This window comes from Xiphias gladius, chromosome 14 (genome assembly GCF_016859285.1).
Source record: "Xiphias gladius isolate SHS-SW01 ecotype Sanya breed wild chromosome 14, ASM1685928v1, whole genome shotgun sequence".
NCBI classification, from domain to species: domain Eukaryota; kingdom Metazoa; phylum Chordata; class Actinopteri; order Istiophoriformes; family Xiphiidae; genus Xiphias; species Xiphias gladius.
This window is the reverse complement of record NC_053413.1, coordinates 18,566,400-18,584,016: the sequence shown is the minus strand read 5'-3', so window position 1 is coordinate 18,584,016 and position 17,617 is coordinate 18,566,400. Positions and strand designations below refer to the sequence as shown.

At 38.5% G+C, this 17,617-nt stretch overlaps 1 protein-coding gene across 1 annotated transcript in view; it reads right to left on the bottom strand.

Moving 5' to 3' along the window:
* The window catches only part of b4galt2 (UDP-Gal:betaGlcNAc beta 1,4- galactosyltransferase, polypeptide 2), a 152,408-nt gene extending 134,907 nt beyond the window's left edge, over positions 1–17,501 (bottom strand). Inside the window, exon 1 of the mRNA XM_040144001.1 lies at positions 17,150–17,501. Coding sequence (XP_039999935.1) covers positions 17,150–17,498 — 349 coding nt within the window. The 5' untranslated portion in view covers positions 17,499–17,501. The remainder of the gene's footprint in view (positions 1–17,149) is intronic.
* Positions 17,502–17,617: the final 116 nt, after the last annotated feature.

Below are 17,617 nucleotides of genomic sequence, written 5' to 3'. Positions count from 1 at the left end.
TTCATGATCTGCCACCTCAAAAAAAAGTTAAAGTCTGGTCAGGTTAAGACACAAGTACTTGGTTAAGGTTAGGGACCAGGACTAGTTGCATGGCAACCAGTGGAGACTCCCTGAACCTAGTGGTCACAACCAAGAAATAATCCAGCACTCCCCATTAAATGCCAAATTATCATTTTTACACTTTGGTTTCTGTATGGATTAAACAAACAAGATATATAATATTAATTAGTGAGCTTTACGGATAATGCTAGGTGGATTTTGTTACCTTTGGACGGAGCCAGGCTAGCCCTTTCCCCTTGTTTCTAGTCTCAATGATAAGATGAGTTAACTGGTTAGATATTAGAGGGGTGTTGATCTTCTCATCTAATTCTCAGCAAGAAAGCAAAAAGCCATATTTTCAAAAAAACAAAAACAAAAAACATCTCTGTCATTGTTAAAAGAAACCTGTGTTGACTCTTGGTCTTATCTTAACCGCTGACTGTCATGTCCAGGTCACCGCTTCTTTCACCCATCTGTCCAACCTGATCTGCTCTCTAAGACATTTTGCAATCGCATTACAATGTCATCCTACTTCTGCCTTTGCTACTGACAGACGACGGTAATTACTCGTATTACCTTTTGGGTAAAGCTATACATACTGTGCATCATTTTAAGTGTTTGAATAAACTACCAATGCTGTGGTTTTTCTGGTAAGGACAGTCTCAGAAAACAACTGATCCTTTCCACCATTTGGCATTCTTTGCCTAGAATTATTTTCTCATCTTGACACCCTGTGGCGTATTTCTCACACATCACATTGCATCATTCAAAACATGGTTCCTTATTCAATAAACATGGCAAAATTATGTGGCAACAACAACTGCAAAAACCAAACATTTCATCAGATCTCAAACCAGTTTGACAAATGAGATTTTGGACTGAAATATTAGACAGCACTCCTCACAAACATCATCAATATACAAATGATGGAATACTTTTTTGGAGGAATGGTGCTCACCCCATCCGTAGAGTTCAGAGACTTAGAGAATGTAAATTATATCAAGGGGTACTGAAACTGTTCTGGGGGCTAGTGTAGGCACAGTACATTAACTACCGAGTTCATGTTGATATTTCCTTTCATTTTGCCCAAAATGTAGCTTACTGCCAATATGTTTCCATCCTTGTTTCACAAGTTTTTAGAAGAGTCTTCACCTGGTGCAACCGTCACTCTCATTTCTGATTGTAGCCTAATTAATGAAAACCCATGTCAACAAAGGGCAGTGCCAACAACAACTTAAAAAGCTCTTCAACATCAACATGAAGTTTGTCAACTAATCAAGACAGCTAAAGGTCAGCTAATATGTGAATGTATTGTTTTTGTTATATTGTAAAGCACAGCTTCTTTTTCAGTTTCTTGCTGCTAAGATACCACTCCAAATGGCGCATGCAGGCTTCACTGTTTTATCCCTTAATCTCAAATAAACTAAGTTGAATGTTGATTGAGAAAAACTAAATATCTAATTAAGTTGAAAAGCAAATTCTTAAGCAAACCTTATTTTTGCTGTAATAAAAATGTACTCAATTGCGACCCCAGTGAATCATATTAAATTAAACAATACGTTTTGTGACGAGTGAAACAAACACAAAACCTGCCTGTCTACTCTGACACCCATACTAGCTGATGTTGCTTTGCTCTCTCTGACCTCATTCCCCTAATCAAGGTCTTGAATCTTTAATGTGGTGATGTAACTGCCTCACGGGTTTAGGCTTATATCATATCAGAGACCTACAGATAGAAATATTGATAAATCCTGCATGCCTATTCAAGGTTACATAACTAGTGCACTGCAGTTTTTGCCACAGATGCACATTTTCTGTATGAAACACATCCAGGCAGTTGTTACTGTGGGAGCTTTACATTGCAAAGTGGCTGCATAATACAAAAGCAACCCTCTGCAAAACAAATGAATATATGCACAAAGCATACCTTGAACGCTTGTTCCAAGGCACAGCAATTCCCTCGTTGAAAACACCAAGATCCAACTGCTTGGACAAAGTTAAAACTAACCTCACAGGGCGGGGAACATGACATAACGTTGGCCCACTCGTGCATTCATCATCTCTCTAAACTACAGTAACTGCAGGGGCGCACAGGGAATTCAGCAACATGACGTGATTGATCTGAACACGAGTTCTGACTTTTGAAACTGTTGCTTCTCCCCTGATGTTGCTCAGGTAGTGCATATGTGTTTGTTTTGCAATATGTTCCATAGTTCATGTATTAGAGTTTTATGCCTATTCTTAGTCAACTATCACACAATGCCTGTGGCACCACTTTGATATGATGGGTTTGTACTTCATATTTCCATGTCGAAGCATCAAACAAAGCTGACTCTACAGCCATGGTAGCTGCCCTGTGAAGCTGTACTTAGGGCACAACAATGCTAACATGCCGCATGCTCACTAATGGTAAGTAAGAATAATTTTTACCACACTCACTCTCTTAGTTTACCGTGTTAGCATGCCAACATTTGATATTAGTGCTAAAGAAAAAGTACAGCTGAAACTGGGAATGACCCTATTTTCCCTATTTGGTCATAAACCAAAAAATTCTAATTTTGACCTGAAGAGTCACCCAAGAATCACAGTTCATCCTGAGAGGCACATGAATGTGTTTCATGGCAATCCATACAATAGCTGTTGAGGCATTTTACCAAAAAACAAAAATGTAAACCTCATGTTGGCGCTAGAGGAAAGGTAGGGGATCACCAAAGTGTTTAGGATTCAACCCGTGGGGACCATGAATGAAAATTTCATGACAATCCATCCAGGTGTTGAGATATTTCAGTCTGGACCAAAGAGCAAAACAAACAAACATAAAACACTTTTTTCATTATTTGACTGAGAAGAAAGTGGATATGAAATCATCTTCATACATGGCTTGCCTAGACTTCATGGTGTGAGGGTTGCAGCTGTTGGATGACTAACAAGTTATGCCATCTTTTTTTTGTTGTAATAAAATCATCAGCTGTTAATAAGCAACCTATTATACTAATCCTCTTCCACCAACCACTCAGAGTAACAGGAGGACCAATAACAGAATATTTACATGGCTTTATTTTTATGATAAATATATTTCAGATTATAGCCTGCAGACAATATTATCCAAAAAGGAAATGAGCTTCATGGTCAATGGTTAACAATATGACTTTGATTACTGCAGTATATCAGTGAGATTCAAGTGCTAAAAATCAAATTTTGACTAAAACTTTCACAGCTACATAGTTAATTGCCTATTTGTCTCAATCACATAACTTCCAGAGGACTCTTCGCCTGGCAGCAGTGATAACTGTCATCCCTGAGTAGTGACCATGTTAATGAAGTCAACAACAGTCGGCTCCAACATCAACTCAAAAAGCTCTTAAATATCAACACCAACTTTGTAGACTAATCATGACAGCTAAAGGTCAGCAAATTTAGGTTTTTAATCATAATGGAAGCTGCTATAATACTGAAAAATGCAGAATGTGTCGCCATGAATATGATAGAAGTTTATTGTCTGTGACAACAGATTAGATTGCTGTAAAAAGATTATACCGCAGCTTTTGCCTCTCCGCCAGACTTTCCCACTACACCGAAATTACTCCCTTGTTCACTCATTCACTATCCCCCACATACTGTAATAAACACCAAATATTTTACTCTGTGGTGTGCGTTAAATGGAGATTTGATTTTGAGTCATCATCATTTTCACTGACATAAGCACTGCAATGTTGGAGTTTAGCAAAAAAAATCATTTCTGGCCATGGGGATCACACTCAAAGAGAATAATTGAGTGTAAATATAGTGCAACAGACAGCAAATAGGGGAAGATGTATGACACAACACCAGAGTCACACTGCTCTCTTTTTAGAACTGGGAAACACTATAGAAAATACTATGGATGATACTCTTAAACAGACACAGGTACACACTGGGAAATGGGTAGATCATTTCTGTAGATGAATTGTGCATTAAGAAAAAAATCTAGATGTATTACAGTCATACAAAATTCATGGTCTGATAAGCAACAAGTTTGGAGTCATGGTTTGATATGTAAATGATTAAGAGGGGACAACACGATATAAAACTACAAAATTAAGCAAAGTATACTCAAAAATGTCCCTTTGGAGACAAAACTCACTTAATGTGTTGCGTTTCATGCTGATAGACACTATTATGGTGAAGAAGTGTGCAAATCTGCAGAGCAGGTTGTGTTTCAAGGTGGCCCCGAGGTGCAAAACACCAAGGTTCAGAAAACCGATTCAGAAAACAGAAATGATGATAAAATTTCAGACAAAACTGAAAAAAAAAAAAAAAGCTAAAAACACAAGACACATTAAAGCAAATTAACACCATCAAAAACACATAAAAAAAATTTGACAACACAAAGGCATAAAACAAGTTATCTGATTGCATAATGCAGATGTTACTCTTAGATATGCTCCTTTTTCGTGTGTGCAGCCCTTATCTTGGTGTGTTTATTGGCACTAACTTGGTTCCACCTACAAACCTTCAGGGATTTATTTATTTTTTTTAATTATTTTTTTTTTTTTTATACATTCATGCTGAATTGCCCATTTATGCATTAAGAGCTTGACAAACAGAAAACGCAGTAAAGGGCAATAAAAATGAGGAGGAAAAAAACATCACAAAATAAACTGAACTGGGTTGATGAGTCGACACCTGAATTTGTCTGACTGACACAAAACCTTCCCGTCTGCAGCAGAGGGTGACAGTGCAGGTTTTGTTATGCCATACTCATGAAATACAATTTTAGAAAGCGACAGTATATTTTATATTATATATATATATATATATATATATATAAAAAACTATGTACAGTATGAACTTGTTTTCAGCTAGAGCATGCCAGACTCTGCTACCGTCGTCTCACGCTGCTGAACAGATACTATCTATGGAAATACATTCTCATCCTACATTCACTGCGGCTGTGCTTGCTGTTCTGTTCATTTGTTTTGTGAAATGTTATTATCTGTTTTATCTATGTGTTTCCTCCACTGTTGTTGTGTTTTAGTTTTATACTGTAGGGCTACCGTAGTTGTTTTGTTGTTGTTGTTGTTGTTGTTGTTGTTGTTGTTTGTTTCCACAAAATCTTTTCTCCCTCTCATCGTCATATTTTCACATTGTCTCTATCTGTAGATGTGTGTGAGAGACAGAAACTATCCAAGATCTGAGAGGAAATGAAACTGAACTAAGTAAGTGATAGTGTGTGAGAGAGAGAGAGAGAGAGAGAGAGAGAGAGAGAGAGAGAGAGAGAGATCAGTGTGTGTGTGTTTGAGAAACCAACAGTGTTTTGCCAGATGACAGCAGTGTGAGGCAGTGTGTTTTGTCATTTATCATTTTGAAGAGCTTGCTTGTTAGAGCACACAGATCCTAATAGTCACTCTGAACCAGGAGCACCGAGATGAGAGGAGGCATTTTATTACCCCGTCGAGACTGCAGACACACACACAGCATACAGTATGACAGTATAATGTAACAGACAGACATACAGTGCCAGCAGCCTAATTTAGGATACGCACACAGGCATGCAGAAACAGCTGTGAACATATCCTCCGGTGGAACAGCACACAAAACACAAACGCATAATCAATAAACAGCATTATGGCCATATTGTACATGCACACATGCACAAATTTTTGCAAACGATTATTAATGGCGTTAAACCAACAATTCTGAACGATACAAGGGCTGCAAGTAATGGTTATTTTCATGATCGATTTATCTGTTGATTAAGTTTTTGATTAAATGATTAGGAGCTGAAAACAATTTTTCAGTTCATTGATTCAAAGAAAATTATTCAACTTTTTTGACAATCAATAGTTTGAGTCATTCTTAAAATAAAATGCCAAAACATTTGTTTGTTTCAGCTTCTCCAGTGCAGGGATTCACTGTTTTTCTCTGTTTTATGTGATTGTAAATTCAATATTTTGAGATTCTGGACTGTTGTTCAGAAAAAACAAGACTGTTACAGACGTCATCATGGGCTCTGGGAAATTGCAATGGGCATTTTTTCTGACTTTTCACAGACAAAACATTGAAATAATTAATCGAGAAATTAACCTGAAGATTTATCAATAATGAAAATAAAAATATAATAATAATACTAAATTGATTAAAATATCAGAGAACAGCGAAAAAATGCCCATCACAGTTTCCTAGAACCCAAAGTAATGTCACCACCATTAACAATGGCTTGTTTTGCCTGAACAGTCAGTGAACAGTCCAAAACCCAAAGATATTCAGTTTACTCTTAGGTTAAGATAAGGAAAAAACTAAATTTATCAAACTTGAGAAGGTACAACCATCAAATGATTAAAAAAAAAAAAATTACTTAAAAGATTATACGATTATCAAAAAGGTTGCAGATATTATTTTGTGAATCAGTTAATCCACGAATCAACTAATTACATGTGAGTAGAAACACAAGAAAAGAAAACAATCTTTATGCTGGTATCCATTGGTGGCACTATTGAGTTTGGTCACTGGTGTCATTATGAACATGGTCAAAGATGCACAGAAAATGACAAATGTGAAAGTCATTGACAAAATATGTAGCTTGCCCATGGCCTCTAGAAAGAAGCAGAGGAGAGTTTTCTGATTTGATTTGATTTAATTTGACAAATCTACGGTTAAAGTTTGATTAGATGATTAAATGATTACTTGATTAAGGTTAGTGGAGCATTGTCATCATGATTACAATAATAAAAACTTGGTTAAGGTTGGTGAACAATCAGGGTCATGCTTCCAAAAGAAACAAACAACGTTGACCGTATGTAAACATCAGTTGTTTTGGGGCACCTGCTGTGCTTAATCTCGTTATTTTCACTGCAATTTTAATCATTTTTGATCTGCTGCATCTGTCAGTATTCAGCCATTCATCACTGTCCATAGACACGCACTTGAAACGCCATTTAAACACTCGACCCCATTCATTCCCGGGCGAGCCCTGAAGGTGTCCTTTCTAGCATCGTATCACATTTCCTGAATCCATGCCGTGTTTGTGAAGGACCAATTCTGCCCTCTGTCAAAGAGATCAGCAGGGGTGATGAAGCTGCCGGGTCAGTTGATACAGTATCACTGTGCAACAACACAGAGGCTGAGACAAGATACACTTAGACAAGCCAGGACGCACTGTTTCACCTTTTTTCGCTGGGTGAGAGTGCGGCCGTTGCTCATGTTGCACAACAGCTTGTTTATATTCAGTCTTTTAGCAATTTAACAATTATGCATCCACACATGGATGGAAACTCTCACGCACAGCAGAGCGATCCTGTGGAAAGAAGTGAATGGCACTGAAGAAAGGAAGCAGGGCCATTTTAATGAAGTTATGGCAGCCATTATGTTGTCAAAAGCCCTTTGCCTCCGCGGCCGTGGCTGCGTCAGCTTGCACATTGTGTGGGCGTTCAAGGCAATGAGTTTCTGAAGGGAACGACCTTGTTTATTGGCTTGATTGAAAGCTGCGAGGAAAATAGCCTGTTTTCCTTTCTCACTGGACTGATGTAATTTCCTTGCCTAATAAACAGTGATAGGTGAGGAAACACTGGCACAAGATATGAATATATTTTACTTCAGTTTATCTTGAGTTTGTTTTTATCATCTTATTTTCATATTTTACATGAATTAATTCATTCCTAGCATGTTTTACTAGTTTATTTTGAGTACAAACTTTGAACACTTCTAGAATGTACGCTGCACAGTAATATATGATTATACTGTATTACTAGCAGTTTACGGAAATAAAGTTAAAAGACATAATTCATGAATAGTTCATGTTTAACAAATAAAAAGGTAGGGGAACCTAATGAAGCTTTTGCACAACCCTTCTTCTTTAACATGAACTATTGAAATGTATTGATACAAGCATCCTAGTGTGCATAAAATTATTCTTGTTTTTATCCTGAAAAACAACACATTAAGGGTGTTATAACACCTATCCTGTTCTGTGCAACTCAAACTAACTCCGGTGCATTCGCCCATTTAGTTTGGTTTATTTAGGCCGATGTCAAAGCTGTCAGTCAATCTCTGCTGCGGGCTAAACAACCAGCTGGATACAGCTCGGAGGTGGCTTCCAGTTCGGTTCCACTCTACGCCCTATGTGATTCATTTGTTGTGTGAAAGCAAAGCAGACCAACCACAGGATGGATTACGTGATTTCTGCAGGTATTCAAAAGCAAAACTACTTTTTAAACCCGTCACTACAGGTGTTACCCACCTTCTCTGAACCGTCAGGAGATTGATCTCCAAATCTGTATAAGTGTCGCATATTACATATTTATGCAAAATCATTTGGTAACCACAGTAACAGGTATGTCCATATATCAGAAAGTGACAGAGGTAAAACAGAAGTGTGTTATACTTGCGTCGTACTCCTATTATGTCATGCCAGTGTTTTTCAAATTGTTATTTCCTACAATATACGTGCATGGCAACTACGTTATGGTTAGGGAAATAAACTATGGTTATAAAATGGTTCAAGCCAGGCAACAAAAACACTAGGATAGATCAAGTTTATGGTGTTAATTGCAGGTCTGTGATAGAACCTGAACTTCAGTCTCTTGCATGAAAGTGAAAGTCAGATACTGTACATGCCCATCCACACTCTCTTACTTTCTGCCTGCTTACATAAAGAACACACTACTTCCTGTACTGGCACTGAACGTTGGCATTGGACGCAGATCGTGAGGTGCAGAACTGTCTTATAAATAACTGTCTTGTTTCTACTTGTTATGAGATCCAGTTGCAGTCTCAAATAATAAATCTCATAACCCATTATCTCTTCATGAGCTCCTTGTGACACCAGAGAAGATAAACACGCAAGATTCAGCAAAGCGCTGCATGACTTGCTGTCAGTCACCATCCATGTGCTGCTGATCATGCACGAGGATGACATCACCAACACTGTCCAACTAATCAATTTCGCTGTCACTTCATTTGATTTAAAGTTCAAAACTCTTGATTACTCAGTGTGAACATAAAACACAGCAGAGCTAAGAGGCAACAAAAGTATCATATTTTCCCAGATCAAATGAACCAAACCATACGACAATTGCGTTTCTTTAATTCCCTTTATCCCTTGTCCCCATTTGCTCCAAAAAATAAATAAATAAATAAAACATGCAGTGTATCCTGACACAACGACAAACTCAATCCCGCTCATTTTACGTTGTAACACTAAGGCAATGAACAAGAACATAAACCCACTTGTATCCACTATTGGAAAAAAAACAGTCTCTCTATTCAAGCAAATAACAGTCACAGGCATGTAATCCATAAAAAGTTGTGCAAAGTTGCAACATTACCTTGTTTGCAGTTTATAAATATTTGTTGCTGAAGTCCCTTTTTCAAAATGAACCACCTGCACAAAAACTGTTTTTAAAGGGATGGTCTGTAACTACACGTTTGTAATGACTTATGGCATCATAAAAGCATGAAAGCTGTTTTTTGGCTTTTGATACTATAACTGACTACCTTCCTGTATGACCTGAGTTTCTAAAAACTCGCAGCAACAGGTGGCTGTAGTTAGGAGACTGTGGAAGTCAGACTTTATACAAATATGTACTGAATCTCACTACAGCAAACAACACGGCCCAAAAAAAAGCACTGACTGCATATCCCAAGGTTCGACAATTTGATTCATATTTCCAAATTTTGTCAATATTTATCCAAGTCTACCTAATAATGTACATGTCTGGAGCTCCACTTCCGGAGCTAACACAGGGCATTGTTCTAAACCTTAGCACTCCCATTTAAACCCTCTATTAAAAATGAAAGAGAAAGGTCATAAAACATGCTGTGCCACTAACTCAGCGTTCATTGTGCATTGGGTGGGTGAGGGTGTAAGAAGGGGAAGAGGCCCTGCGCCTCCAGTCTCTCAACTGAACAAATTTAGACAAAACTGTTTGGGTATTGGTATCTGTGATGTATTTACTGAATTTTGCTTCATAATCCCTCACACTACTAGTTGCTGGAGTAACTGATACAAGTTTAAATACAGTTTTGAATATCAGTGAAAGAAATTGTAAGAGAAGGTATGAAGCAATAGCTATAGTATGAAGCAAAGCTCTTAGTTAAGTGGTCAACCTTCATTCCAAACCTCAGATGTTGTCAGGTTCTTTTGACAATAATTGAGTGAATGAGACACAAGCAGCAAAGATGAGATCTCTAGAGTGAGATCTCAGACCGAGTGGTCCCGCACTGCAGGACAGATGAGCAGGCTCCGTGATTTAGCAGGTTTTCAGTATAGAGTCACTGCTTCTCTGCCGTATCTCTTACAAATAGGTAACTCACCGTGGACGCTACAGTGAAGGAATTATAGTTGCCAACTGGTTTACCCTAGGAGGACATTTGGGGCTGCTCTCTTTGCCACCACAATGAGGATAAGCAACTCAAAAATGATTTATTTTTGATCAGTTATTTGGAAAGCGAATGGGTTGGGTAACAGCAGGCTTTGCAAGCCAGTCCTGCAGGGACAGGGAGCTGGCAGAAAATTACCACGTCAACACAAAGAAAGCTATTTAAAAAGGAAGAAAATGTGCAGCTTTCGAGTTCCGTCCTTTTACAATGAAACTCATAAGAGCAAATACAACATTTTATAATTAATAGTAAAGATTTGCAGGGAGTAAGACATCAAGATAGAACATAAAGGAGAGAAGTTAAGAACACAGAGGAGGAGATGTGCACTACGGTATGGCATGCCATACAGAAGATGCAGAGATGCGCTGTGAATTATTTCTGGAAGTATGCTTAATTTAATAAAATAGCAGTTTTGTCTGTTCAGTTCTTATATTCATATCTGTCTTGATAAGGGTGGCTCAGGTGCATCCTGTTCTGCATCCAGCATCCACAATTTTAGACAATATAAGAAAACAGTTCACTCTTGCTAATTACATTTGATTGGGAAAACCCTGTAGAGAATTCAATTAAAACTAGGCCTTGAGAATAGCTTTTAACTTCCCACTGAGTTGTGTGTGTCTGTGTGCGTGTACGTATGTGCACCTAAGCGTCCACATGCCATTTGTGTAGGAGGAAGTGATTAATAGCAAAAAGAAATAGTAGGATTCAAGCTTCAGAAGATTTCTCACACACACACACACACACATTACACTGAACGTATAATCCTCCCGACATAATGACATATAGTATTTAACACAGAAAAAATAAAATAATTATATATCAATATGCTTTCTTACTGTTACTTACTTCATTTGACAGCCCCACATCAAATAAACCACTCTGTCTCCTAGAAAACTGCTTTCTAGAAATCACGTTTATATACAATTTGCAACAGCAAATACGTTTTGGAGGAAACATGATGACGGCCTGGTTACGTTTTGTATCAACATAATGAGGAAATGTTGTTAACTGATATACCTGGCAAGTTGCAAAATGTTGACACCGAACGCAGCAGTAAAATGTTCAAAGACAAGCTCAAACTGACAAATTGAAATGTCTTGTTTTGCTAAACCAGCAGTCCAAAAGCTAAAGATATTCAGTTTATCTGCTGATCAAAATAACTGCCAACTAGAATGGCACTCGGTGAGCGCGTACCTCCACAGAGGCCAATGTCAAACAACATATTACAAGACTTCAGAGAAAAAAATTCATAGTAAGTGATCCGGATCTGCCCTAAAATTTATTGGGTTCTTCCCTGGCCCATGCCCCATCCCTCCAGCAAGTTTGCTGCAAATTGCTTCAGTACATTTCGTGTAATCCTGCTGACAAATAAAGCAACAAACATACGGGTGAAAACATAACCTACTCCTCGCGGAGATTCATTTCCTGTCGATCAATTAATCATTTCATCGTTTCAGTACTACAGTACCCTATCTGCTTCTAGCAATTACAGCATTATTAAGCTTTTAATGGTTATGTTTAGGCACTGGTGGCACTTGGTTGAGGTTAGAGAAAGATCATGGTATCTGGTTTTATACATGTCTTTATTAACGTTTAACTTTTAACTTCAATCTTTTCTCAAACCTTAACCTAAATACTTTGGTTACCTAAACCTAACCGCAGATGGGAGTCTGGGAAAACAAATCAGTAGTATATAAACATAATTTCTAGAAGACAGAGTTGATGTAATCCATAAAAAAAACAAATGAAAACAGAATTAATGTGTTTGGAGTTTTCAATTTTCACTCCGGATTTTTCCATTTTACTAAGAAAAGACAACTTCTCAGCAACAGAGAATATAATTTCTTTTGGCAATATTTGTCAGTACCTCGGTTACATTTTTCGATGTACAGCTGATTTGCATATCCCACATGCCAGCTGACACTAACACGCGCAAACACACAAAAACACACGGGCACACACAGGCAGGCAGGATATAAACTGTGGATGCAAGCCACTCACACAGCTAGCACCTGTCAGCTGGTGTTCTGGGACAGCCAAGGCTTGTTTGTTTGTTTGTGTCTCCCTCCCTCTCTCTTTCTTCCTATATGTGTGTGTGTGTGTGTGTGTGTGTGTGTGTGTGTGTGTGTGTGTGTGTGTGTGTGTGTGTGTGTGTGTGTGTGTGTACGTGTGTGTACCTCCGTTCAAGGTCTCTCTCTTCTTCCCTCAGCACCCCCTCACCTCTCCACCTGCTGTTCCTTCCTTCACACCATCCCGCCTCCCTGTCTGTCTCACTTCATACCAACCATCGTACCGCCATCCATTAGATCTCCCTCGCTCTCTCTCTTTCTCTGCACCTGTGCCTGAAAAACAGACTCGCTCAGTCTTCCTCTGTCTTCCTGCTCATTACAGGCCCCAGGCAGCTACTCCATCACAGAGAAAAGGCAAAGATAAGCTACAAGAGTACACCTGTGCCTCGTATGAATGCCAAATCCTAAATCAGTGACAGCCAATTCCAGGCCAAATAATGGAATCAGCGAACCTCTGCTTCAGACAAATCAACCTGACAGCTTTATCTCCCACTCCCAATTTCAAAGCACGTTACAAATCTCATTATCAAATGCAAAAAAAAAGCTATCAGAAAAATAAATAAATAAATAAATAAATTTTAACAAAGGAGAAAAATGTTTACACTGCCACGATGCTGCTCACAAGGGATTAAGTTTACGAAGCTCATTTACAAATGGAGCAGGTGGGAGATAATAAGAAACATGTTTTCATTTCATCAACAAATTGCTGCTGAGTGTTGTTTGACAAAAGAAAATATAAATCTGTTATATTGACAACAACACAGTATTTATAAGCATGAATATATTTGAATAAAAAAATAAAGCAAACATTCTCAATTAATGACTGAAAGAAATAACGTATGAAAGTCTCTATCATGTGGATATTAATCCATATATTATGAAATGTGCATGTCACAGCTAAATGTCACACACACTATTTTAATACCAACCGCTGCAAACCAAGTCCAAGCTCTCTGAGAAGACAAGAAAAGACACACCCCGAATATAGTGAGGGAGCAAAACGAAGTATCCCAAGAATGAGAGATTCCAGGAGGGTGGGAATGTAGTGATGCTTTCTGTAATTTCATAATAGTTTCCTAGGATGGTTCCTGGAAAGAACTATGAAATCTGGTACTAATTACAGGGGGAACAGGAATTTCCTTGAAAGAACTGCCTTATAAATATTCTTACATTTTTTCTTTATTTTTCATACTTCGATTTCTAAATTCAAACTAATTTTTTTTGTAGACACGTCACATTTTTGCCTTATCAGCTTGCCTGTTATACCCTGAGTAAAAAACTCTCCATGCTACACTAGCAATTAAGTGGAATTAATCAATTGGAAATGTATCACTTGAATATTGTCTGTTTTCCCTCTAATTAATACCAAATTACATTAGTTATTTTCCAGGAAACATCTTGGAAATTATGAAGAAATTATGAAAAAGAAATTACTTACCCGGGGAAAAAAAAGCATTACCGAAATTGGTAATCACAAAAAAAGCAATTTAAAAAACTTAACATGATGTATATTTATTTACTTTTACTAATTAAGACTCAAAGCATCTGAGAAAAAAAATCTTCATCTTCACCCCCTATACTTGATATCTGGACCTGACCAAAATCATAAGCCTTTTAAACTGCAAGAAAGCCACTTTTTCAGAGGAGAAATCCATTCTGACGGACAGTTCATGCAAAAGGTGAGGAACCTCTCTACCAACCATGGATGAATTTCTTTTCAACACTTTGATGCTGTCACTGATGCAACAACACAGCTAACTGCATGTAGACCACTGAATAGAAACAAGTAACTGCATTTTTTTAGGAGACAAACATATCTTCTTTTGAATGCGATCACACTTTTGCCAACAATTTCATCAGTGGTCTTTCAATAGAAGTTATAAAACAAATCTTTGCCGACCTCATGGTTGTCTGTATTTTGTGTGCTGCTTGACTTTAGTTGACAAAGACATACTACTGCCACTGCAAGACCAGGCGTGAAGTACAAAACATTCCTCACAAATACAGTAGGTAATTGCAAAGTAATTGACTTTATGTATCCAGCAAAGTTCAAAGGTTTTCTGTGAATTCCAAATTTAAAGATCCTCTCCATAAATGTTTTAAAACAAATAAAAATGCTCTGCTTTGAGTAAAAATTTTAGCCTTATATGGTTTTCCATGTGAAAAAAGGTGCAATTGACGGCGTCAGTATTTCTTAAAGCTCATCTACTCCTTCTCCCCTTATGAATCTATGAATAAGCAAATATTTTTCATTTACAAAAAAAAACACTTTATAGACAAAATGTCTCCTGCTTCACTGGAAAGTCCACTGTCTGGGTATGTTCACTGGAGGTTTTCAAGTTTTGACATCACACTTGTTGTAAGCTGCATACTGGACCAGGATTGGCTGTGGTGTCAGAGATCCTGCTCATTCGTACACTTTTGACAGCCTTCTGGTGTCAAACTCTGCGCATACATCATTCTGCACAATGAAGCCCAGACATCAAACTGAACTAACAATAAGCAAAACACACATTTGAGCAGAGAGGGACTTCCATTTTGATGCTGAAGCAGAGTTCAGCAGGTCTTCTTGGCTTCCTTCGTATCAGGATCAGTTGACTAGTATAACAATGCTGAGATAACAGGACGCAGGTCAGGCCTACTTTAGCTAATGTGAAATAATGACAGTAGTTATTTCCTCCGGTCTGAGCTCTGTTATCAGTGAGTATTCATGACAGAGAGCAGAGCTAGAGAGAGAGAGAGAGAGTGTGTGTCCACTGTGTAATTATAGATTTAGTAAAGCCGAGGCTTAGTGTGACTCAATCAACCTGTGATTTGTCGGGTGGATGGATACTGATGATAATGAGGTGTATTTGTTCATGCGTGCGCACACACGCACACACACACACACACACACACACACACACACACACACACACACACACACACACACACACACACGTGTGTGTACACTGCACGTCCTATTGTTACACCTTTTTCCCAAAGATATGTATAGTCAGTGTATGTGACCGTTACTGCGATCGTATTTGCTCTTGTGGGTATGTTTAACATGTCACTGCTAGTTAAATAAAAACCTTTTCGCTGATGAAGGCAATTTACACCAAGTCCAGACACTGTACAGATCCATGGTACATTTATAGTAATAGTAGTTTAAGTAATGAGTTAAATTTTCACAGTTGCAGAACATTTTTTCCTTTTCTTTCTTTACTTAAATTCTTACTTAAATAAGATTGTATGATGTATTTTTTTCAAGTACTGTGCTGGCTCACGCAAGCAATGCAGATTGTTCCAAATTGTAAAAACACTGACTATATAACATTGGAAGAAAAACTACGAGCCACTGTGTCACTGCTCTAAACCTGCTAAACTCTACTTTCCAACTTCTGTGTTATTTTAGGAAATGAAACCACAAACGAAATCTCCCTAAAGCTTTGTTGTGTACCTGTGCTGCTGCTGTGTTTTTTTTTTTGTCAACGTGTGCTTACTTGTCCGGCTGCATGAATCTCTGCTAATGGCTCTGCAGTGAGTCTATAAGGTTGAAATACCACTGTGTAAACTGTTGACATTAAATCCATTTTATGTTAGGGCTGATCCGGAAAAACAAAATTATGGCTACGTTTGCTACCCTGGTAATTGGAAAAAGACTGGAGAGGCATTTATTTAGGGAATATTAAATAGTACCCACTAGGATCGAGCTCAGATCAAAGTCTCATCTCCCCTATTTATTACACCAATCACGTTATCGGCTTTACAGTATGTACTGGCCCTAACAACAGAAACAACAAGCCGACAAGATAAACGAATAAAGCAAACAGGACATTGGATAAGGTGATTGAGCAAGAGAGTAATTAAAATAGAAAAATCCCATGACTTTATGAGCCTCTGATGAACTATAATGGGGGTTTACAGCACAGATTGGAAGCAGGATAACTGTGGTATCTGTTTAAAATGACACACTTACCCTAACATATTGTACTCAAAGCACGAAACGCAAGGGAAAATCCTCTTTGTTTCCATTTGGATTTGCTTTAAACAAAAAAATGTATTACAGCCAATGTAGGTCTGGGCACTACGGCCAAAAAACAAATCTAGATTTTTGATTGAAACATCTTATTTTCTTATGACTTCATGTGCAAGACAGTTGATTAATAACAATAAAAGACCTGAACCACTTGCAAGCCTGTCATATGAATATTAGAACGTTATCCCATAAAGCTGTGGACTGTCAGTGCTACATGCTTCCAGTATGGCACAGATGTCCACTTTAATAATCAGTTTCGGCACAAATGGAGCTCTTTTTCAGTCCGTCATTCTCATGGAAGTGTCTGTTAAATTCACTACGAGATAGCCAAAGCGAGCTAGCTGAAACTGGGAGACATCTGACAATCACAGCTATTCTGTTAACTGCGACAGGTGCTCATATAGAGCAGCTACTCAACTCTGGGTTTGTGGGACTGTTGTGACTTAAGACAGCCAGAGTAGCCAGCTATCATCTGCACTACACTTTCTATAAATAATCCTATTGTGTTGTAATAACATAATTCTCATGATGTAGACATTTTACACATCATGCAAAAACAAGAATTTGAATTAATCAAATTCATTCGATACATGACTCATTCTTGACAACACTTGTAAATGGTGCAGGAAGTGGAAGAGTACTCTGTAGGATTATTACTCACCGAGGCCGGGCGGGTTCTCAGGGCACGGCGGCAGCGGCTTCGGGGAAGGCGTTTGATTGGTCTCTGGCTGCACTGTCGGCACCAGCTGCTCGCCCGTGGCCAGGTAGCTGGCTAACGTTGCATTTGGCCTGGAAAGGTTGTAATAGTAATAATGATGTCCGCCCCCTGCTGCTCCACTGACGTTATTCCTGGATCCGTTGCGTCCGTTGTTGAAGCGGCTGAAGAGGTCGAAGCGTTGAGAGTAGACGTCGAAGTACAGGATCATCATGATGAGGAAGTGGAGCAGGCAGAGCAGCAGGACGCCTTTACAGATGCGCTCCAGAGTCCGGCCCAACATCAGCCGGGTCATGGCCGAGGAAAGTGACCGTCCTGCGACGGCCAGCCACGACAATGCAGGCGTGGCGCGGTTACGGGCATGCGCTCATACCAACGGCCGTGTGGGCAGTATCAGCTGCGGTTAGATCTCTG